Genomic DNA, 24,722 nt, shown 5'->3' with positions numbered 1-24,722 from the left:
ATTGGATTATTAAGTTTTCGTGCGCAGGTATAATCTACAGTTACTTGCAGTTAATTAATAATTATGCACTAATTAGGAGGCAATAGCAGGTAAAAGTAACTGTGTTTTATGCCTACAGAATCATTAGTACAGATGCATTAAAAGCATCATCTGCAGATGCTCTTGCAATAGTTACGCATATCTATAATATTTTAAGTTTATATTGGATTTTCAAATTGCTCGCTTCAAAGAATTTTTAAATCAGTGGACAGATTGAAGTTACATTGAGGTACTTTTTGATTATGTGCGCATATTTGCTTGTTTTAACTTGTAAGCATACAAACGGTTTTAAGTTTTCTTCGGAATATAGAATTTTTGATGATTTTCAAATTTATTTTATTGCAAACTGCTTGTCTGCTGGATTTGATTTTAATACATAGTTCAGATTCCTAAAATATTATACAAATTCCCCTTATGAAAGTAAACTGTATTATAATAAAAAAAATAATTAATTTTTTGTTGTTGCGTTATTCATTAACGCCCGCAAGGTGAGATAATCGCGTGCGTGCAAGTAAATGAATAAAGAAACGAGTGCATGCGAACGGCAATCAAGCGACGTGTTTAATTAAATCATCCACCATTAGGCGCGCACGTAACTTCATTTTCCGCCGTTCGGCTGCCGTTTTTTTACTATTTCCGCCTCTGCGCGAGTTTGAAAATGTGTTTATCTCGCCATTCCAACATGTTGATTATGTCTTTATTTCACTCCGGAATTCATTCGTGTGCATTTAACACGCAATCGTGCAATTTACATAAACTGTTGTTTACCTACGGTTATTTGATGATTACGTTTTTTCATTATTATTTTAAGCGAATGTTGAATTAGCAATACTAATTTATTGAAATTACATGTACCTATGTATCAAATTACAAAAGTTAGAAAGTTTATTATTAAATTTTATAAATTACTGATACAAAAATTACCGAAAATTAAATTATTAGTTTAAGTTTAGGATTATTAATGCATGGCATGTTTTATATACACTAATGTAATTAATATATTAGCTGTAAACAGTTCTAAAGCAGAAAAAAAACATATAAATTGTTTACTCCCAAGGTGTCGAAAATGTTTACGTCTAAGATATTTTAATGTAAATGCTCACGCTCGTTTTGCCGCAAGGAATAATTATTCTAAATTTTATTTCTCTTGAATTTTAATTGCTGTACATCTTAATAAACAGCGGAAAAGGATGGCGGAAACATTCAAATCAACAAAATAGTCGATTTAGCGGAAACAGAACTATAAATTGTCAATTTTATTGCTGAAACTTTTAACTTTAACTAAGAACTTAACCGTTAGTGCTTAAAAATTAAATTAAAACTTTTATCGTTCAAGGAACATTTAAATTTCTTATAAATACAATTATGATTTTTAGTTTCGTCACGCTCCAAATGGCAATCGGCCCGTGATAAAATATATTATTATTAAAGGCGTCGTCTTTCACTCCATTTATAATAATAATACACAAACAAATAATTAAACCAAATTAACGACAGTGGCAATTAAGTACTTTAGTTCGGTTTTTCGTTGCTACTCTTTTTAATATTAAATATAGAGTGTTATATGAGTGTATAAGTTAGTACTTATAAAGTAATTTATTAATTAGTGCTAATTTGAGTAACTTTCAACGTAAAGAGAGCATTTCGTGTGGAATGAATGCGCAGCGCGTTTAATTTTCATCAAGTTGTTTCATTCGGCAATAAAAATTTTCGATTTTTATGCAAAACATGCGCCGTCATACTTTTACCAATTGCGATTAATCGGAGCGAGCGATGATGACGATAACGTCGGGGAAGCACGAGCAAGTAAAGCAGTGTAAAACAGTGTATGGCAATAGAATTGCGAAGCGGAGAAGCTAGATCGCCCAGTTAAATTTGATAAATGAAAGGCGATATTAATAGTTTAGGAACACGTTGGCTTTCTTTCTTCTCCCCTGACTTAATATGTACGCGTAGGTATATATTTTATACTCTACACTCGAATGTAATTCTTGCGCCTGATTTAAACTAACAATTGTAACCGTCCTCGCCATCACCCTGATGATGGATACATATTTTATTTGTGATAATTATCATAATTTTAAAACGATTCAATAAAGTTTCCACAATGCAAGTGACATAACTTTGTGTAGTTAATTTAGTGTTCCTTACTTTAAGGACTCAAAGTTCAGCAGGAGAGCGGCGCTCAAAATCAGCGTTTAGAAGGAATTATGCGCATACCATAAAGTTTATTTGATCTTTAAACAGTTTCATATGCTGAAACTGTTGCTATAAAAGAACGAATTTGACAACATAATTGGTACATCTTTGTTGGCTGTTAACTGCGATCCAGGTTTCATAATTGGGGATCGTTGTTTGCTGTGTTGGGTACACACATAGAAACATTTTCATCTTTCCTAAAATGACGAAAGTCTGGCCGTCACTGGCTCTTACTCTACTAGCTATTATATTATTTGCATGTAAAGCGCAACGTAAACTACTAATATCTGTTAATTAATCATACAACTTGATGAGTATTTAAATATTCTTTCCCTTTATGGATTTATTTCAAGCGTAGAGTAAGATAAAGTCAATGTAAATTGATAATAACTACTATTGGGGTAGTGACAGAATGCAAATCGCAAAAGATGAGGTAGTTTGTGATAAAGTAGTAGATCCATTTACATATTCTTTACATTTTTTTTTATCTATCTTATCTTCTTAATATATATAAATCTCGTGTCACAATGTTTGTCGTGTCACAATGGACTCCTAAACAACTTAATCGATTATAATAAAATTCGCATGCCATGTACAGTTCGATCCAACTTGAGAGATAGGATAGTTTAAATCTCAAATTATAGTCGGAATTTTAATTTATTGCTAATTATTTGTCTGTTATTATTTGACAGTCACAATTATCTGTTAACTCCAAATGATTCTAACAGATGTCGATACCTTTCGACTGTTATTATTATTAGTTGACAGATAGAAACTCATTTTGACAATAATTATAAAACTGAATAAATTTGTAAATTTAGAAATAGAAACTGTGAGTTTTAATAATGATTGTGGCACATATAGCTAAAAAAGTCTTTCAGGAATTTTGAAAATATTTGTGAAAGATAAGTCGTTTGACAGGGCCGCTAGTTATATATGTATAAAAATGAATTGCTGTTCGTTAGTCTCTCTAAAACTCGAGAACGGCTGAACGGATTTATCTTATCTTGGTCTTGAATTATTCGTGGAGGTCTAGGGAAGGTTTAAAACGTGAGAAAAATTCAAATAATTACCGAATAATTTGACATTGAGATTCATCATAGTTATAGTTAAATAGTTGAATTCGAGATGGCGCGCTGAAGTGCATTATTGACAAAACTTTATATAATTAATTTCTTTAAATTAAAATTGCTAATCTTATTGATAGAATTGACTCTTACTACGAGTATGTCTAGAACAAGAGAGTAAAAACGAATTACATTTTTATTAAACACTGCCGGAACGAAGTCGCGGGCAACAGCTAGTTTGAAATATATTTTGCCTAACATTTTATGCGCGAAATGAGATAAAGTGGATGTGTGTTGATAAAATCCGCTGCGATGGCCCGTGTTTACAAAACATTGCAACAACGATATCACGAAGTATAGATATAAGGAGTCCGAACGTAATGTTAAATTAATGGTCACGATCTAGGTGACCAAACATTCGCCAATAGAGCGCGCCACTATGCGTTAGTGTACTCGTTTATATACTTACATTACTATGGACATCGCCGTTCACTAGTCTTTCGGCCACTAAAACATCTTGGAATAGCACAACACCTTCCCATTTTTTGAACACTACTAATTTTCAATAAATAAATTAGTTCAAAAAAATATTACTATCACGTTCCAATTCAAATTAATGTATACATACATATAAAAGTTAACAATATGGATAACGCATTCGACAAAGTTAAAAAATATGTATTTTGAAATTTAATTGAATTCAATTAAACATTCACAAACCAGCACGTGTTCACGTGTAATAATAATCACGAAGTATCTAAACGCAGGAACGTCATGTAAAGAAATTGTCTCAATGTTGCTATGAACACGAACCAACGTACATCGGTTCACTCGCAAACCATGCCAGCCAGTGGCAGAATAGAGAACTATTAGCTTTGTATATACAGTAGAATCTTGATAACTCGAACCTTGTTAAGTCGTAATCCTCAGTAACTCGAAAAGATATGCTATTCCCTTCCGCTGAACCCCGAACGACGCACTAACTCGAATTTTTTAGACTCAGTAACTCGAACAATAAGCTATTTCCCTGTGAGGCATTACTCGTACATTTTAATACTCAGTAACTCGAACTGCAAATACTACCTCAGTAAGTCGAAGTTCATAAAATTTTATGATTTCTTACTCGAGATTCCCGGAGCTCAAAACTCGGGATTCCCGGAGCTTAAAACTCGTGGCAATAAAATCAAAAAGGACTGTTCGGGGCTCGGGGCCTCTTATCTATTGTTTTTGTTTTGCACACGTGCAAGGAATGAATTCATTCAATAAACTTTCTAATTTCTAAGAAACACAGATGTTATGTTTCTTCATTTTTGGTCACTTTTGGTTACTTGGCTCAGTCAGTACATATTTGTTTGGCTGTTAACAAGCAACAACATGAGTACAATACAGCAATTGATACACTACGAACTTAGATTGAAAGATGTAATGATATCGAGTATCATATATTCGGTTCACTATATGAACTAGAAAAAATAATTGATAAAAAATCTGTAAATGGCTTGAATCAAACGAAGATAACAGATTTTTTATCAATTATTTAAAACATACAGTGTAAGTTCATTCATTATAATTATGTACTTGACTTTCATTTTATATTACCTAATGTAATTTGTCGTTATAAATGTTCTATGAAATTGTGCCTTTTTATGTCGAAATTTGATGAGTTAACTCTTCATATCTCGAAATTCTTGTTAAGTCGAACACTTGCTATCTCGAATTTTTTTTGGTTTCCCTTGACATTCGAGTTATCAAGATTCTACTGTATTTGTAAACCATGGCTACGACGAAAAAACCTATACCGTTCGGACTCCTTATATCTATACTTCGTGGATTCAATAAACAAAGAGTCGAATTCAAATGGTACTTTTAAGGTCATTCCGAGATGTCGCTAAGATGTCCTTTTCGACTAAAAATCTTCTCGCGTTTTTATCATATTATTGTTGTAAAGTATTTTAGCAGCAGCAGCGCATTTTATCAGTTTGCACTGACTTTATATTATTTTACGCTTGAAATTAATTCATAAAAGTAAAACATATTTAAATAATTTATTTTTTTATAATTTATCAACAGATATTATGTAATATATAATCCATTACTATATAGTACTATGTTTATTTTCTGGTGTTTAATTTAATAATGAACTCTTAAAAACTTTCCGAGATGTCGCTAGAATGTCCGTTGTAACTAAAAATTTCGTGCGATCATATCGTTCACGAAGTATAGATACATAGGAGACCGAACGTCATGTTAAATGAATGGTCTTGATCTTGGGAACAGAACATTCGACAATAGAGGGCGCCACTATACCTTAGAGTACTCGTTTAAATGCTTACTTTGCTATGGAAACTACCGGAAAAAAATTCAACATGAAACAATAATAATCACGAATAATAGAAACACAGGAACGTCATGTAAACGGATTGTCTCAAAGTTGCTATGGACACGAACCAACGTACATCGATTCTCTAAGGTTTCAAGCGCAGCCAGTGGCAGAAAAGGGAACTATGAGTGGTGTTTATAATTGTGTACCATGACTACAACAAAAAAGCCTATGCCGTTCGGACTCCTTATATCACGAAGTATAGATAAAAGGAGTCCGAACGGTATAGCACTTTTTCACATAACTCAAAGCTTCGAATGTAGTTGTCGCTGGAATGTATCAATTCAAAATAAATTAACTAAATTTTGCAATTTTAATGCAAATATTCGCCAATTTAGCAATAAATAAACATAATACACTGCATAAATAGTCAATGAAAATATATATTTGTCATAAAATCACATATTTTCTTTAAAAATGCTTCAAATCTCTTCAAAAACTACAAAAAAAGCATAAAAACATTCAAATTTTACTTCTTTAGTAATTTACTCTTGAAATTAAATACCTATTTCATTTTAATTAATAAAAATCATCTAAATATTCATTAATTCATATTATTTACCGTCGGAAACTACCTCTATCAGGTCAAATCATGTGAATCTACATACTTTATCTTAATAAAATTTTGCACTAAAATAACGAGTTATAATAATAATCACTCTAACTATGTCTAGTTTTATCAATATTTAAATTACTTTAAAATTATTAATAGGGCCTAAATGATAAGTGGTAGATCAATATTACTCTTAAATATTTAAATTAAAATTTGTGAAGCTGTTAAAATATTAAGGGAAAATTTTAAGAAAAAAAAAGCAATTTCAATTTTGAAAAATGTCAATTTTTAAAGAGAGTTTTGGGGCACTTTTAAAAGTTCTATGAGATGATTGACAAGGTATGCATCGTGTAAAAGAAATCTCGAGCTATAATATGGGGGTGACAAACTTTAACAATGTCAATTTGTTCACGAGATACAGGGTGTTTTCTGCACCATCTTTACATACTTTATGAAAAACGCTACTTTCTAAAAAAATACTTTTGAGCATTTTCAGAAGTGCTAGGGGGTTGAAAATGTATGCATCGTGTAGGGGAAGTCTTCATCTCTAACATGACGGTGAGAAACTATAGTTCGGGAAATACTGGGTGTTATTTTGCAGACCACAATTTTGTTTTTATTGTGGTATATTCCAAATAATAATAGGTAAATAATAAATAAATGACCTAAACTAAATAAAAATACTTTACTTTATTTTATTAATGCTGTTTTTAAAATCATAGATGATGATTGAAATAACAAAAAACGACAATATAAATTATTATAAACTTAAATCAAATTCAGCAGTAAACCTTACAACTAGAACTCACAGGTAATCTATTGTTAAAATTTAGTTTACATTATCTTTAATCAGATCCATCTTATTTCCGTGCGGCATTCACGAATGTGACAAAGCTTTGCAAGCTAAATTAAACAGGCCGTTTTAAGTTAGTTTTACATTTTAAATAAATTAGCCTACCAATCAACGCATAATCAAATTATGAACGCTCGGTTGAAAACATAAATAACTCTTAATTTTCTAATACAAATGTAGTATAACTTAATTGTAAATAAATGTCAAATTTTGTTCTTTTGTCGTGTGGTAAAAAAGCAGCAGCGTGCTGCCTTACAATTGTATAAATAACGTGTAAAATCAGCAATAAAAATCAATTCAAAAATTCTTATAAAATTGGAATAAATTTCGTATAGATAAAATGCGCATGTTTAGGAATAAAATGTGAGAACGGATGTTTGATTCCCCCGCACGAGTAGAATTGGCGGCATGTCTTTCGTGAGAAGTTCCAGCCATGCCATATATAATGGAGCGGAGACGATGTTCTTCCTTGGCATGGGAAGAGTCATAACAACCAAACTCGAGTCGCGAGATTGTTCCAGCAACAATTCACGAAGACGCATATGACGATTCGTCTTGTCCTTCACCGCGAGCAATTCAGCATCAGAAATAGCCACTGAAATAATATAATGTTAAATTTGATCTATAAGTTGAATTGGCTTATGCGTACTTGAATCAGGATCATCCTTATCTAAAGGCACTCTGAATCCTGAGATAAGGGACTCGAAGAAGTCCTGAGTTGAATCGCTGGCTTTAGAGGAAATATCAGGTACAACATTGAGGTCAGAATAATCAATACGGAATTTTGCCAGCAAACTCGCCATATTGCGATGTTCAAATTCTAACTCATCGCGTTTGTTTGCCAATGCAAACACTCTCAATTTGCAATTACCCCAATTTCTTCTTGTACTGATAATATACGGCAACAGAAGAGTCAAACCTCCATCGTCGTACAACCACCACACATCAATGGTACCGCCGCGTTTCTGCTTTTTCTGGAATGGTAACATACTCTCTTTGATCTCCCCTGGGTAATTCGGTGTTTCCATCAGCAAGTGCATCATCCGAAACGGATCTAACTTTCTTCTTTGAAAGGGATTCATCGTCGGCATTTGGGCTGTTATTAACTGTGTTCTTGTTTTTAGCAATTGGTGTAGCTGGCACGGAAACATCACTACAACTACTCGAATGTGATAAATGACTGTACGATTGATTCCTTGTGATAGATCCATTTTGATGTTCGTCGGTTATTTGATCACTTATATCTAAGCCGTTTTGAAGACGGAGGATGCCCACGCCCATGTACATATCGAATGCTTGACTATATAAGAAAATAAATGAGTATTATACCACCACTTTGTATTTGCGTATGTTTTTACTTACTGTAAAACTTCAAAATATGCATCCAAATCACTACTTGCGCATTTTTGCCAATCGCCCTTGTGTCCAACCATTAAAATATTCGGGCGTAACTTGCCAATGCCGCAAGCTTTCATCAATGCTCTAGAACCATCTTCAAAGCCATATCCATCTACTGCCATATAAAAAGATTTCATTTTGTGCATTTTAAACCAGGACTGCGCTTGTTGTGCCTGCTCATTCTGTTGTGCTTGTTTCCGCCACTTTTGAGCGGAAATGCTCTGTAAATACAAAATATCCCTATTTTAATATGATTGAACTAATTTAAGCAAAAATATAACATACGTTATTAATGTGACCACAAACAAGCATCGATGTATTCTTTGTGATTAAATTTGCGAAATCCACTATAGCTGGCCTAGTGTTTGGCATACCAGACAACACTAATATTTGTGGTCGGTAATTCTTAACGTGTTCCTCTACATTGTTTAATTGATGCACGCTTTGTAAAGCATTCTTATAGATCTGCGCCTGAGTCGTTGATCCCCAGTTAACATCCGGTTTTCTATAAGCCACAATAAGATATAAAGCCAACACAACAGCCAGTGTTAAAAGCGCCGTTCCCCAGGAGATCAAGAACATCACCAAAATACATAATATGGCGCCGAGAAGACTCAGCCACATGTTGTAGTACTTAAACGTCGGTCGCCAGCCCACTGGTTTCGCCAGCGAGGCGTGGAACGTCGAGAAGTTGATGAGCGTATACGCAGCAAGGAAGAAGTTGGAAATGAGCGGTGCGATCAAGTTCAATTCGCCTGCAAATAATTACACCACTTTACCCGTCATCATCATCATCATCTTGCCGTAATCCGTTAGTACATACCAATTAGAATAAAAGCGACAGCGATCACGAAGGTTAAGATATAGCCGCGAACTGGTTCGTTGTTCTGCCCATAACCCTTCGCAAACCATTCAATCTTCGGGTAAAGTTTATCCTTACAAAGTGCTTGGAAGACCTTGGGTGCGGAAACAAGTGATGCTAGCGCGGAAGACAAAGTGGCCGCAAAGCAACCAGCGTATATAACAGGGCCAATCCAGGAGACGAGTTCAATGACTTGGAAGCTATTTTGGCTTCCAAATTCACAAGTTATATTTGCGCAGTCCCTGAATGTACCATTGTATAAATCGGTAACATTTCCAGTTGCATCTCGGACGACTGTAGCTCCCACAATAATCGCCATTACGATATAACTCGCTGTAGTTATCAAGATTGCCAAAATTGTTCCCTTAGGAATAGATTTTTGTGGATCCTACAACAGATAAAATCCAAATTAAAACAAAGCATAAAAAATTAAACACTTTATCTTTTTATACATACACGTAAATCACCAGAAATATTGGCCCCAGCTAAAATGCCTGTCGCAGCCGGAAAGAAAATGGCAAACACTGAAAAGAAATTGTGTTGGACTCCATCTGCTTCCCGATAATCCGGTGATAAATTCTCCATAAATAACGTTGCTAAAAACAATATTATTGTTGATTATATTGAAATTTGCACGAGAAATCATAATATTTACCATTATAGCCAATAAAACCCTTTGCTTTGTACTCATCTTTAGGTGGAATCAGGCTACCAATGATGAAATCAAGGATGGCGACTAACAAAATGACCAGGAGACCCATTTGTGCCTAAAAACGTTACGTTCAAACAATCTGTTTTGCATTTGCGTTGTACGCATTACTTTAGCCTCCCATTCCATGCCAACAACAACAATGATCAATAGAATTAATATGGTGATCGATCCGATGATCCGTACATCCTGTACACCACCGTCAATGATGTACAAGCCGTAATCATGTAGAAGAGCTAATATTGACTCGCAAAAGCCCACCACGTACATGGCGCAGGCGACGGCATTCGCCAACGAGAATATAAGACCAATGGAACCGCCAAACTCCGGACCAAGACTTCTTGATATCATGTAATAAGTCCCACCTGAAGTAAACAAAAATAGTTAAAATATTTTGAATACAAAGAAGTCAAAGTCTTGTACCTCCTTTGATGACACCATTTGTGCTGATAGCTGACATCGAAAGTGCCGTTATTGAGGTGACGGCCGTCGTAGTTAAAATTAATAATACTGCTTGTCCGACCCCGGCTTGACCTACGACCCAGGACAGCCGCAGGAAGAGCATCACACCCCAAATGTTCAGGAGACATCTTACCAGCACACCCTGTATCCAGCCAAACTTTAATTGACCCTCTCCGTTTGGATCTTTGCCGTTTAACCCATGCAAAGGAGATTGTTGCATCTGAAAATAAAGTTTCATATAATCAAAATGGCATACTTCCTCATTAAGCTCAAGATATTTAGCAAAAGGTCATTGGAGTTCTTCGCCTTTTATTTGCTAAATAAAGTAGGCACCAAACTTATAACCAGAAACGAAAGAAAACTAAATTACATATTTTTAACGGAATAGAACTTGTTATGATTTCATCTTGTTCCACTTAATAATCTTCTTAATAAGACCACCTTAGGCCATTGGCATACAAGCCATTGTTGGCCAAACTCGAGCAGAAATGACAAAAGTCAGTAATTATCTTGATGAACCGAATGTTCACCGTAACGAGCGAAAAGAAAGAGCACACAAAAGTCAACGAATGTCAACTGGAAACAAGCTTTGCCAACAAGGTTTTTTGCTGGTTTTATACGTTGATTAATAACATCACGTAAATACGCACCAAGCTGCTGGTACTTGTTTATTCGTGACGAACCGCATGAAAACGGCAAGCCCATCGGCCATTATCTGGATCAATAGGTAATTGAGGCACGAGCGTGTAGGTGAACTTTAATAATAATCCGACCGTGCCTTCACAATTCCAAATGCGTCGGCCGAATGCGTCGTGCAAAAAAAAAAGAAGCACTCAGCGAAAAGAGAAGCGTAAATAATCGAGGTCGACACCTTGGCAAACTTGCGTGATGCGTGAAACCTTTTTTTGCACATCCTACAATTTTAATTAGGTTTTACTCGGAGGTACGTTTTGTTAGTGATTAACAACGCTTGACAGAGGTAAAATCAATAAGCAATTGTATTAATCAATGGAAAGTTATGCCAGTAAATCATGTTTACACAAGTTTATTCGGTCTACAAAGACGTTGTTGTTTGTTTTCTGTGTTTACGGTTGGAATTAATGCGTAATGAGTGTTAAACAATGTTAAAATACGACAATAACACTTTAAGTTTATACTACAATACTACACATTTGCATAAGCATGGTTATGATTATTCAAAGGCACTAATAATATGAATATTTCTATTTCACATTATATTTTTATGTAAATACAGACCAGAAATCCATCCTGGTATGGCACACGAGTTAAATTTACTGATAAAGAAAATTAGAAATGCGCTTAGGAAAAAACCAACATAAATAATATTCAAAAAAGTATTACTTGTATAGATTAATGTGAATTAGGCATTCATTCCCAATGAATTACTTATTTTATCCCTATCGTGAACAAAAAACATTATTCTTTCATTCGCGTTTATGATTTTTATCATAGGAATAAGTAAAGCTAAGTTTACATAAAACCAATTGTTTTCGATAAGAAATTAGCTAGAATTTGGCAAGATGATGTGATATCAAGCAAACAAGATGTAAACTTTATCTTTTCAGGATAAAATCGACAATCTGCACACAAAAGTGCACTAAAACAATAAACTAATATAAATTAAGCAAATAAGCATCATGAACACCTAATTTTTTATATAATTTTTTTGTCTATAAGAAAAACAGTAATAAAGGAGCGGACTTGCAGTAAATTTATCTCTTTATAACAGAAGAGTGCAATAAAAACTAGTATTTATATCAGGATATTCCAAAAATATCATACATTTATACTCTGTATATTTTCTTTGAATGTGTGCTGAAATCTGGGTGTTTCCCGCTGAGAAAATTCCCAGTAAATATTACCTACTCATTTAGTAAACACAGACAAAGGTTTAAACTATTAAAAAAAGACTCGGTACCAGGAAGTACAAAGAGCTTATTCTTGTTCACACAATACTAAAAGATCAAACAAAACGACGTGATTTCTACTAGGTGTTTACAAAATATTTAACCATAAACTGATTGATGCTGTTTATATTCTCGGTAACTTAACGCCAAGTATATCCGAGGAATATTGCTTAGCATAGTCATACGCGATATTCGCAAGCCGCATGGCAAAACGTAGGCGCAATCGTCGTCGTTGACGGCGCGTCGTTAGCTTAAGTGAAAAATTGAACGAAAACATTCGACACGGATTGTGTGCGCGCATCTCGAGTGCTCTCCTCGAGAAGCCGTTGCATAATCTAGCAAAACCATTAGGACTTCCTCAATTTTTTCTATCGCTTTTCTTTCGCACGCGCGGCAAACCGCAAAGTGAACTTTTTTGAAGAGAATTTTATATTGTACACAAGATTGACAAGAAGAATAATAATTTATTGTCAAATTGACCTGATGGGTCATTGCCGACGACCCAAGTAGCAGTACGGGATAATTATAAGAATGAGTCGTCTATTCGTCGCATGTCACATGCGCAGAGGTGCAATTTCAAGAGTCGAAAGTGATTAATAAATGTTTTAACTGCTTTTTAACGAACTGATCAAAGATGACCAGTGCTGAGATGCAGAATGCATGTCATGCGACAGCTTTATTGAATTAACCTTTGGCGGGAGAGCAAATTGTTAATACAAAAGATCAAATGAGTAATCGTCAAATACATTGACAAAAATTACTTAAAACGTGTTTAACTAAAATTCAATATACGTATCAAGATTAATTAACGTCTTTAGTTCATAGAAACTTTGTTATTAGGATTGCAGAAGGCTAATCAACAAGTCACCATGGAAAAATAATGATTTAAACCGTCATGCGAGTGCATTCTTAATTACGTTTCTTAATTGAGCATTAATGGAACGTTGAATTCAATACTTTATGTTTCAATTAAAATTACAGATAACTATTACATCCTATTGTGGAACATAGTTAGAAACACGACTGTTGTTGTCTTGTTATTGTTACTTTTATAATTGGCTATAACTTTACCACGATTATTTCAAAGTCACGTTTTATCGGTTTCTGTACTTTAAAAGCCCCGGCGACTATCAAACACAATGATAACGTAGTCGTTCCAAAAATAGCAAACAGGAACTACCGAAATATGACTTTGAAACACCGCCGGTCAGCCACACGGACCGATACGCTGACATAATAAAGAGAAACTAGCGCAATCAAATTGAATAAGATAAGTGCGTGACTGTACGCATCATCCTGGCAGACCATAAAAGAAGAACAAAAGCAGACGCAGATCATTATTTAAATCAATCTGCCAAAGTAAAAATAAAGAGGCCACTAAACTAGGTTATGTTGCATTATTATAAGAAAACATATTACTGAAAATAAATTAAAATAAATAAGTGTAGACGATTTGTCATGACCAGTGTACGTGTGATGTTAATGTACAATAAAACGTAAACTCGAATCGTAACATTCGCAGCACGTTTATTACCTTATTGGGCAGCGTGGCATTATGTAATTCGTCCAGCGTCGGCCTGTTCGCCGCCTGTAAGGACATAATGTTTCTGTAATTGTCTAAACGTGGAAGAGCTTCCCGCGTCAAGTGTCTGGAAACAGATAGAGAGAACTTTATTAATTTTTGTCATCAATGGGATTTAATTTTTATTTTAAATACAATTTCAGAATAAAATAAATTGGACACGCTGCAGCGCTTAATGTAATTAAAATGACTCGCATCAATGTAATTGATTCTAAAATGTATACATTTTCAAAGCCGCATTCAAAGCAACAATTTTATAAAACCCATAAGATGAGGATTTAAATTTTCTGTTATAAACTCTACATTTGAATCACATGTTTATTTTGGATTGAAAGATTAATATTTATTCGTTTCTGTCAATATAACCGAAAATTATTTTCACCAAAAATTTAAAAGTTGAAAAATTACTCGTAGGTATATACACAGTACATATATATACACATGCAATTTACTTAAGTGCAAAATGTTATTTTCAGAAAAAAGTTTTATGTGGTAGACAGACAATAAATACTAGCCAAAATAAACGTTTTTCGGAAGCCAAAAACAAACTGAAAATAATTCAACTTGGAAAACTAAATAAAATTTATTCATAAACATCAGATTCCTTTTAATATAAAATAGAATTCATCAACAATCAACAATCTGCAAACTTTAATTTTTCAATATTTTTCTTCAATCAATTCCTCTAAGTATCAAAATTGTAGTTCCACATGATTGAATCCGATGACAAATATATCTTATTACGACCTGCTATAAAACTTGTTGCCATCTCGTATTTCAATGACAAACCCGTAAATACAAACACACCAGGCGTGCAATCAGTACGAACAAATAGCCATACTGGCCGTGATCAACTGTGTGCTTCAAGTTCAATGCGTTGCGCTATATTCAAACCAATCGTACTAGGTACATGCTTATGTACTAACCAGAACATTCGCACTTTCTTGGCGCATGCAGAATATGCAAACAACATTACTAACCTATATAAAGATAGCATCTCGAATAGTAAAATATCAACGTGTCCAATTACAGAAAATCCATTAAACATCCATGTATAGGTACTGTATAGTTAAATAAATAAAGCACTGCAGGCCAAATTTAGTAAATCAATATTGATAGCAGAAACGGCACGTGGAATTGGTATTTATATAAATAGCAAATGCAATCTTGCATTATACGAATAAAAATAAAATATCATTCATCTGTTTCTTTTTCAATTATACGAGTAATCGGTCGACACCATCGACTTGTTTTTTTTTAATTTAAACATTCTAAACAAGTTGTTGTTATGCAAGCTATGTGTGGTTATGTGTAGAGTGCAAAATAAAAAACTAGCGCCAACAGAACGAGTATAATCTTGACCTTATTATAGTAAAAAATACTCAAGTTAAGTAACGTAATAAACTTGACAATATCAGCTATGATTCAGACGTTTCTTTCATGATTAACTACGGTGAACAATAGAGCTATAATCGCATTGGCATTAAATTTAAAAGAATTGAGTGCTGATAAAAAAATGAATACAAAGTTGGAGAAGTTGTTTTTGTGATTTTTTTTTCGAAGGAAATTTTATTCAACTTATTTTATATTTTGCTACTAGGACAAAATATTTTTAAAACTGTTAATTGCTTGTTATTTAATAAAAATTATCACATCTTTTTATATCATATGGGTCGATAATAAAATATTACATAATACCTATGAGTCAAAGTCTATAAAATCAATCAATCATATTTAATGCAATAAAATTTCCAAAAATATCATTAATCATTTACTTAGGATTAAATTTAAAGTACGACGTATTAAAATCTCTCGAATTTAGATTATTACATTTGAATTCGAATGTTTTTCATTTTTAACAACAAAAAATTGTTTTTGAATGTAAAAAATTATCATTTTAGTAAATCTAAATTTAACTGCGGAACCACGGTTTATTTAAGTGATGATAATTATAAATAACACAAATCTATATATAGTCAACTATAATTAACTCTACTACGATAAATTCTGTGAAATATAAATAGAACTCAAAAGAAATTTGAAATTCGCTAAAGGCTAGTACACTTAGGAAATTTTTGGCCTTCTCGAAGCGATTCAATTCATACCTATACATATTAATGAATACACGATGACTAACCAAACTAACAGTATAAAAGCATTCATATAGTCAATAAAATTCAAATAATTCAAATTAGTTTTCTATTTGTTCACACTTGGCATCGTCACTACAATTCCACGATACAAACATAGCAATACATTCATAAGTTTAGTCACGATTATAATGATGCACGTGTCATGAAATATAGCGTAAATTACAAGAAGTATTTCTAAGAAGTTTGTATTATGCATAGCAACCGAGATTAAATTTCTAATGTGTGCTTGATTGCAATAAACAAAAATAAATAAAAAATATAAATGCAATGTGTGATTTTACTCAAGCTGATAAATACACCGCAAAAGTTAAATATGCAGTCTGGTTATTATCATAAACTGTTAAGATAAGCATTGATTGTGTCTGCGCATGCGTACAAAAACAAAATTCTCAAAATTTGAAACGTTACCTGAAACTTTTGACATATTTCGTGTCATAAGTCTCCGAATTAAGCCTGGTGCGATCATTCGCCTCGTGCAGCTCATCATCCTCTTCGTCTTCCTCGCGCCCGACGTCCACGACAGCATCACCACCATTCGACCTCTCCGGCGTCTCATTCCTCACCCGATTCACTTGAAACCTCGTCCGTTTATCATCTCCACCGTCGTGGTCAATCGGATCCATCTCCATATCGTCGTTGTTCTTCGCCAGCGGCTGGTACAACGGCGCGAACTCCTTAACGCTACCCTTTTTCTCTGACATTTTCACGCGTTAGAAAATATTACTAATAATTTACACACCAACAATCACGTTACATTACCGATCACTCAAAATCAAAATATCAACTATTTGGTAATTAATTAATTAAAAACACTTGCGATATAAACTTAACCCGTGTTATTATTAGTATGTTTGTATTTTGTTTTTGTTTCAAAAACACGCGGACGCGAAAACGCCGTGCCACTTGGCCGGCAGCTGAATGTTGAATGATAAATAAAAACAGCACTCGCAGGAGTCGCAGGCGCGCTGGCAAGCCGTTGAGAAACGTGTTTAATAACGCAGGACAGGCTGAAGCAATCGTATCGGTGTGTGTGTGTGTGTGCACAATGCAGAATCAACACATTTTGAATATCGTGCTGAGTGTACATCCACGTGGAAAACTTATAACACTATTTAAAGTTAATTTTAAAAGTTTGAAACTTGGAGAAACGTTTAAAAACCCAGCGTCGGTTGTACCGGTTTATATAGATTGTACTTGTACTTGTACTTCAAACGTTCGACCGTTGACTCTAATCGCGACCCATACCGAAAGTTTACACATTTGCATACGGATACCACACACATGCCACGATTGCTCCCGGCACTCCCGACATCACTCAAACACGTGCTTCACATAATCACTAAACTTAACATTAAACACATTATAAAATATAAATATAAACAAATTAAACTATTTTGACATAAATTTTAACACGTAATATAATTTAAATTTATTTACTTATCAAATTGTGTGGTTCCCGTGGAAGTTGTGATGAATTTAGTTGTTTGGGGTGCGTTGCACACGTTGCACCCCTTCGCACGCGCGGCGTGACATTGAAATATTCCCGCTCGTGCGCGCTACGCACGTTTCTTCCCCCCGTGAGTGGCAGAAATCGGGAACTGGTGTTGTTCCTGGTCGGTTTACGGGTACATTGCCCTTCGGTGGGCTGGGTTGCATCCCGTTCCACGAGAAAATCTATAAAGTGCACGCACAAGGCCAACCCGTTGCGATTGCGGGGAGTATTTCTATAGCAACGAGCAAACAACTTTTGATGCAAGCGATGCATACCGGAAATGAATCGGCACCGCGCTCAATACTCTATATACCTACAGAAGTTTTAATATTTTTATTTATAAAATTAAGATGTTTATAATAAAACTTGGAAAAGTGTGTAAATGGAGCATGGGCGCAAATTGTACGAATTCACATCCGGAATGAATGGATAATGTTAATATATTTTAGATTTAGAAAGAAAGTTTATAACTGCTGTAAAGTGTTTATCCAAGGTTGTTTGGTTATTCCAAGAGCTATACGAGTATAAAGTAAGATTTATTCAGTGGAAAAAGAATTGTACTCGATATTCATAATCTATAGCAGTTAAAGAGTTGATTTACACCTTGTAACAAAAAAATAACTTTCATTTTAATATAGAAGTTCATGAACACTCAACATAAAATTGAATAAATTATAAATTGATGTAATAATTATTAAACTAATTTAATACGTAATATATAATTTATGAGAAGTTTATGAGAAATGTTTAAAGATTACAATGATTTTTGATTTTATATTGTTGACTCAACGATTGGACAAACCGCAAAGGTGTGTATCAAGTTTGGATTTAGAACTTTAGTCACAAAAAGACCAGACGATGACAACAGTAAAGTTCCCAAAATAATCTGCCGGATGTTACTGATTTCAGAGTTTAAGCTTTTTATTTGCTTTCAATTTAATCAGATACTATGCTGTACTGTGTGCTGTAGGTTGTACGACAGGGATTAGTTGAGATATCTGAGGAATGAGAGCATTACTATCAAGGTCAGTTAATTCACTACGATCAATGCGTTAATGTTATACAATCATAAAACTGATTCTCTATTATTTTTTGTTTGCAAGTATAAATCCGATTTTTAATTTTAATTTTATTTTAATCATTTGTGCCTGTAGTTAAATAAGCACCATCTGTATTTGGAATTTCTTACAGCCACAATGTTATAACTTCCTAAACTCATCTTTATCATGATTATGTAGCTCGTCGGTCATTGACAGCGCGCATCGCTGAGGAAGAATTCGATTCAGGTGCACGAAGACTAAGCGAACGTGAGGCAAGAATTAATTACAAATTAAGTCAATGAATAACGTGACTAAAAAGTAATTGCTTTGCAATTATATTTTGCAAATAAAAATAAATAACATACAAGACACAAAACTTGAAATAAAAATCTAAGAGTTATAGAGCAAATCATATAGGTATAGAGAAATTAATAAAATAGCCAAAGTAGGTCTTGAGTGACATCTGCTAGCTAATAGTTAAATTATTTTTAAGTTTCAAGAAATACATCCGCAAAAACTTCATAAAGATATTCTAAACTAAATTTAACACACTCCGTAATATAAACCAATTGTTCTTCAAATGCATCTTTCATTATTTTTCTATAAATTAAGTTTTATTTATAAAATATTGAATTTCATTGACCAACAGAAAACTTATGCCAATATAAAGTGTTAGCCAAGTAGTAATTTAAATATAATTGTTAATATGTTTAACAATATCAGAGGAACTGTAACAAATATAATCCAATATAGTTCAAATATAGTCCAAGAAAAACTTATTTTCTATTTTATATACTTACTCCGAGCAACAGTTCGAATGGAATGAATTAAATTTAATATCTGTGCCTTTGCTGTAGGTGGTTCACCAAAACCCTGAGTCGGTGATTTGGCACTCCATCCAACTGTTAAACAAGAACATAAAATAAAATGTTATATTTTTATTAAAAATATACAATATAAATTAAAAGTCCCAACGTGTTATAGGTTAGGACACGTCTACTTACTTTTCACCAGGAAGCGCTCTTCATGCAGGATGCATACAGCATTCAAGCACAGTAAGGAAGCTTCGAATAAATTCCACAAGGTAAAAGTCATGTTGTGCCCTTTTAAAATTTATAAAATAATTTCTATGATCACACAATGACAGCGAACTGTGAAATATTACCAAAAGCTGGGCATTAACTGTAGGCAACTTCTTCTATGCAGGTTGAAACAACTCTCCATAAAGTAAACATGCTAGGCAACCAATTATACATCATTTTTAAAATTGTTAATTATTAAGAAGACATACAATCAAAGTGTATTATAATAAACAGTAAATATTGAAACATATTGTGATATGTGTGACTTCAATTAAACGTAAACTTATATGAGTAAAAGTAGGTTTGTAGAAACATAACACAAACATATTCGCGATGCAAAAGAAAAAGTTAATGCTCTCGCCACGAATCAAGACGATGATCGTAAATCGTTGATTCGTAGATGTAATGCCAGTTTGGAAACTTATAATATACAATTATGTTATATAAATGTAGTCATTCATACATGTCTGGCGCACATAATGCCACACGTAATTATAGAAATACAGAAAATGGTTTTTCGCATCGCGCGCGCGCGCGCTCGTCACGTAACTGACTAATAATAACCCGGACCGTTGAGATTTGATTAACTTAAATCCTAATTACGATTGAAATTGCGCAGTCAATAACTCTTCGATTACAATGCAAACAACATTAACAGCATAATTTCGTTAATATTTGTTTAAAATGGCGTTGCTTTGACGCCATTTTGTTCATGCAAGTATATGCACATAGAAATTAGGTTAATTGCTAAGAAATAGTAACACGGCTGCATCGTAAACACCGAAGGAGGAAATGAAGAGTCGTGTGTGTAACCATTGCGAATTGTGTGCATTATGTGCATTGTGTACAATGCACTGGAAACGTTTTATCGTGTCATGTACGATGTGCCAAATTTAAGCAGGCAATAAAATCAAATAATACGCAATCGAACAAAATGAAGCGAGTGAAAGTATATACTAGCCGGACAAACGCACACAAACAAAGAATTAACAAAAAACACATTGCCGTAGAACAAGTTAAGAGTAAAGAGTAAAGTTTAAGTTGAGCGAAGATGAAGTACGCTACTGTTTGTCCACTCATGCGTAATCGCAGAGAGGAAGAAATCATAAAGTCACACGAAACAAAAGATGCGGGCGGTGAACGTATCGGAAACTTAAAACTGAAAGTGTTCGGGAAGAGTTCAAAGGTTCAAAGTTTGTTTTTCTGTTGGTAACACTGCATTGCCAATTGGTACCCAATGATTACCAATAATTAAATTACAGGTAATTGGTACAGGTACAGGTACTTGAATTTTTAAAATTTAATTTTTTTTGTATTCTTGACCATTATATACTTTCTCGGTGTGCGGATGATGATGTAATTCGTGAGCATTGTAATATACGTTCCGGAAGTAAATTCACCGCGAGGATGATGCTGCGTTTTGATTCGTTTGCGCGCGGTGTTTGTTTCACGACGATTCGAAACTCTCGCATTAAATTCGCAGTTCACACATCTTGTCTCGTCTCGCAACAGATGCGTCCCACATTATTACCTTTCTCTTAATAATCTCAGCGCGATCGCGCTCTTTGCTCGTGGAAAATCCCATCGTCGGACAATGCAATATTGTGTTTTGTAAGCGCGCGAAGAAGCCAGCAGTAAGTGAGTGCATCATGTAATCGGTTTTTTCTTTCTTCATTCTTTTACTATTTTTACATAATAATAGCCGTGGAATTAAGCATGTGGAGGAATTGAAAGAAAAATCATCGAATTACGGTGACAAATGTATTTTTTTTATAAAAATAACCTACAAAAGCTTTATACAAAATAAAATTAATGGTAATGTACACATGAGTGTTGTTGTGTCAGCATCATGGACCCGTGTGTGTTGCGTCCGTGTTTGCATGCGGAGCGCTGTGATGTTCGCTTCGTAGTTCGTACTGATGGTGGTACTGATGGTGGTGAATGTTGGTTTTAGGCGCGGGGCGCTTAGAATGGCGCGCCGTACGAGCCGGATGGGCGGCTGGGGCCGCTTGGGTAACCGCCGCCGGATGGTCCGCTTGGGTAACCGGAGAAGCCACCGCCGGCTTGTTGAGAGACTTGGTTGTACTGCGCCACCTGGATGGCTTGTTTGATGCCCTCGAGGTCGATACCGACAACGCGGCCGCTGCTGTACGATGGCACTCCGTATTGGGGCGATGGCACGCCGTACGAGGAGCTGACTCCACCGCCGAATCCGCCGCCGCCGCCGCCGCCGCTCGAGTGGCCGCTGTTCTGCTCCTCCTTGAGGAGGATCTGACGCACCTGCTCGAGCAGGGCCTGGTCAACGGAGGCGCCCTCCGACGTTTGGTAGCCGGATGAGACAGCTGTGTAGCCGCCGCCGCCGCCTGACAGTCCACCGCCGTGTCCGCCGCCGAATCCACCGCCGAAACCGCCGCCACCGCCGAAACCGCCACCGCCACTGGGACGGTTGTAGTTGTAGCCGGATGGGGGCTCGGCCACTACGGCCACGGCCAGTACGAAGGCCGCAAACTACAAACAGACAAACAGACAATATGTAGACTTACATACATACACCCGCACCCGCAATGCAAGGCAATGCAACGTAATCCAATGTAACATCCGCCATTTTGATAGCACTTAAATTATACGATGCGGTAATCCACACTAGCGATGCTGATGATGATGATGATTGATGGAGAATGTAGAAAGTGAAATGTCTTACCACGGTGTAAGTGTTCATGATGCTTGTGTTGACGTCGAGTGGTGACTGTACCGTTTCGGGATGAACGCGACGTTTTTATACGGGCCGGAGTGCGCTGCTGTGCGTCGAAGAGGGGCACCAGCTCTTCGGGAGGCTAGGATGGGTCCGCGCACTTTCACGAGGATCCAGCCGACATCATCTTCATTTGACATGCTCTCTTCGCTTCTTCGCTCGTCTGCCGAGCGTTACAAAAAAAAGAAACCCACACGAATTTGCATCTTCATGAAGCACAAGAAAAAAAAACGCCATATTTGGTTATTAAACTAAAAATTATTAAATTCTCAGCAGACATTCGCCACAGCGAATTAATAATTTCTGGCACAATCGTAAAAGTACATTTTTTAGAAACTATTGGTCCATAAATCTCTTACTTAACAGTACTTTTATTTTGGTTTTTGCTTCTGTCAACGATTGAATGGACAAAAATTGTTTGCGTATGCAAAGAGCGTCCCACGTTTTTCTTCGATTCGGTGTATCACGTAAAAATTGTGCGCGCAATTTGCATTAGAAACGAATGTAATGTAATTTGCGCAAACACTTGAATATCGTCTTGTAAACGGTACAAGGCCATGCGGGACAAGTTGAAGTGCGCAATATGCAAACAAATTTTATTGTTACCGCAAAATATGTTCCAGTATAACGAATAAGCTGGCAGATGTGAGAGAAGATGCAATAGATGCAATATAACATGGTTGCGGTCATCGTGCCGATGCGTGCGGTGCATTGCAAGCTCGAAACTAGTTACTATAAGCAGTGCAAATGGCAAGTGCATTGGCAACCTAGGCATTTAATTCTTGAGCAATATCGCGTACGTTGTTTTAAGCCTGCGAATGGACATGCATCAGCCCGATCGGGTTAGAAACGCGATCGCGTTCAGGACCACCATATTTGATCAAGTTTAACACTTTCAGCTATCAAAAGAAGACATTTGTGATAAGTTATAAAAGTATGGTTATGTTCAACTAATTTGACAGTTTTTTTTAAATGAAAATGAGGTTAGATCTACCTACAAATTTACAAATGACTTAATTCAACATTAAATTTAATGGAATTTGTCTTTATCTAAAATTTCTCTATACTAGAGTTATTTATGGCTAACAATATGTAAAGTAAAATGTTAAAATGTCAAAAATAGATCTTTTGTTCGTCCAATTTGAACATTTAAAAAGTGAAACTCCAAACTCATGTTCTTGAATTCTTAAATATTACAAGTGGTCACCTTCGGAGAATAACCAAGAATGATGATGGCACAATGTGGCTGAGGAAAGTTGGCGAAAAAAAATGCTCTCAAAATTCGGCTGCTTTCGAACGTCCAATTTCTGGTCCGCCCAATATCAAGTTTTCAGACGTGTTTCCCTTGCGCGTGAAATCGATGACACTTTCCATCATCAAACAACATCAAAACATAATCAATGTACCGAATTGTTGTTCTAACAGTTGTTAAATCTAATTGAATTATGTTTAATTAGCAACAAGTGCGCAAGTCATTATAGAAAGTTACTACAAACATATTATCCCGATTATATTGTCTCCGAAGGAAAATATTGATGAATGACTGATAATAATACCAGATATAATCAAGTAGGTTATGTCATACGTGAAATGAATTAAATTCATTATGATTGAGCTACGAACGGAAGCAATTACAGGTTTATAAATTGTAAAACCATCAAATGCAGTTCGAAGTCTCTTAAATCTTAGAAATTAAAACCTAAAAGTCTAATACCGGATGTTCACATAATAATTTTGTTTATTCGAAAAAAATAAAGTACTTAAACAAGTCAAAATTGATTTGAAATTAGTGCAAGTTCCGGTCTAGAACGAGTTAATGTGAATTAAGTTGTATAAATGAACAAATTAATGAAAAAGTTGCTAAATATTTTAATTTAAAGTACGTGAGCAAAACTTATGTAATTTTCGGCTAAATTAATTATTTCTGCCAAACGATAAAATTTATATTTTAGGGGAAATGTTAATTTGAATAACAACAAAAATATTATATAACTTGACACATGCTTAAAATATTATAATATTCTACAGACCGTTTTAAATTGGAACTAATTTTTGTACAGATGTCTTTATTTTAAGTTGTCTTTTTACGATTGTTAGTTGATTACAGACATTTATCCAGAACAATAGAAAAATGTAAAATTTAAATGGTAGGTGTAGGCATGACGAAATTT

The 24,722-nt window shown here is 34.8% G+C and overlaps 3 protein-coding genes across 3 annotated transcripts; all 3 read right to left on the bottom strand.

Annotated features, from left to right (window-relative positions):
* Positions 1-7,889: 7,889 nt before the first annotated feature.
* Positions 7,890-17,583, bottom strand: LOC135800345 (solute carrier family 12 member 2-like). The gene is made up of 10 exons (XM_065313559.1): positions 16,594-17,583; positions 13,985-14,099; positions 10,484-10,742; positions 10,172-10,425; positions 10,007-10,118; positions 9,808-9,947; positions 9,313-9,739; positions 8,775-9,244; positions 8,454-8,710; positions 7,890-8,391 (listed from the first exon to the last, which is right to left on the bottom strand). The coding sequence occupies exons 1-10, from the start codon at positions 16,884-16,886 to the stop codon at positions 8,037-8,039; spliced, it is 2,682 nt and encodes an 893-aa protein (XP_065169631.1). The 5' UTR covers positions 16,887-17,583; the 3' UTR covers positions 7,890-8,036.
* Positions 17,584-19,029: 1,446 nt separating this feature from the next.
* On the bottom strand, positions 19,030-19,901 carry LOC135800347 (immediate early response 3-interacting protein 1). Its single transcript, XM_065313560.1, has 3 exons — positions 19,722-19,901; positions 19,518-19,619; positions 19,030-19,445 (listed from the first exon to the last, which is right to left on the bottom strand). Exons 1-3 carry the CDS (start codon positions 19,810-19,812, stop codon positions 19,390-19,392), a joined length of 249 nt encoding a protein of 82 aa, XP_065169632.1. The 5' UTR covers positions 19,813-19,901; the 3' UTR covers positions 19,030-19,389.
* Positions 19,902-21,546: 1,645 nt separating this feature from the next.
* Positions 21,547-22,538, bottom strand: LOC135801100 (uncharacterized). Its single transcript, XM_065314468.1, has 2 exons — positions 22,501-22,538; positions 21,547-22,307 (listed from the first exon to the last, which is right to left on the bottom strand). Exons 1-2 carry the CDS (start codon positions 22,516-22,518, stop codon positions 21,765-21,767), a joined length of 561 nt encoding a protein of 186 aa, XP_065170540.1. The 5' UTR covers positions 22,519-22,538; the 3' UTR covers positions 21,547-21,764.
* Between the last annotated feature and the right edge of the window lie 2,184 nt (positions 22,539-24,722).

The sequence above is a fragment of the Atheta coriaria genome, unplaced genomic scaffold, assembly GCF_025399875.1.
Source record: "Atheta coriaria isolate IRGN ID8LTWV9N9 unplaced genomic scaffold, Caltech_Dcor_3.1 hic_scaffold_10_pilon, whole genome shotgun sequence".
Taxonomy (NCBI): domain Eukaryota; kingdom Metazoa; phylum Arthropoda; class Insecta; order Coleoptera; family Staphylinidae; genus Dalotia; species Dalotia coriaria.
The sequence above is the reverse complement of the archived record's forward strand: the minus strand, read 5'-3'. Positions and strand labels throughout refer to the sequence as shown.

Bases quoted from the DNA above. Each gene is read 5' to 3' on its own strand.
- LOC135800345 (XM_065313559.1), bottom strand. From the start codon at position 16,886: ATGTCAGAGAAAAAGGGTAGCGTTAAGGAGTTCGCGCCGTTGTACCAG. The intron at 10,119-10,171 runs GTAATGCGTACA...TAACGTTTTTAG, and splicing joins GCATGGAATGGGAGGCTAAA to GCACAAATGGGTCTCCTGGT. The intron at 8,392-8,453 runs GTAAGTAAAAAC...TTTCTTATATAG, and splicing joins GCATATTTTGAAGTTTTACA to TCAAGCATTCGATATGTACA.
- LOC135800347 (XM_065313560.1), bottom strand. From the start codon at position 19,812: ATGACTTTTACCTTGTGGAATTTATTCGAAGCTTCCTTACTGTGCTTG. The intron at 19,620-19,721 runs GTAAGTAGACGT...CTTGTTTAACAG, and splicing joins AGAGCGCTTCCTGGTGAAAA to TTGGATGGAGTGCCAAATCA. The intron at 19,446-19,517 runs GTAAGTATATAA...TATTTGTTACAG, and splicing joins CATTCGAACTGTTGCTCGGA to TTCCTCTGATATTGTTAAAC.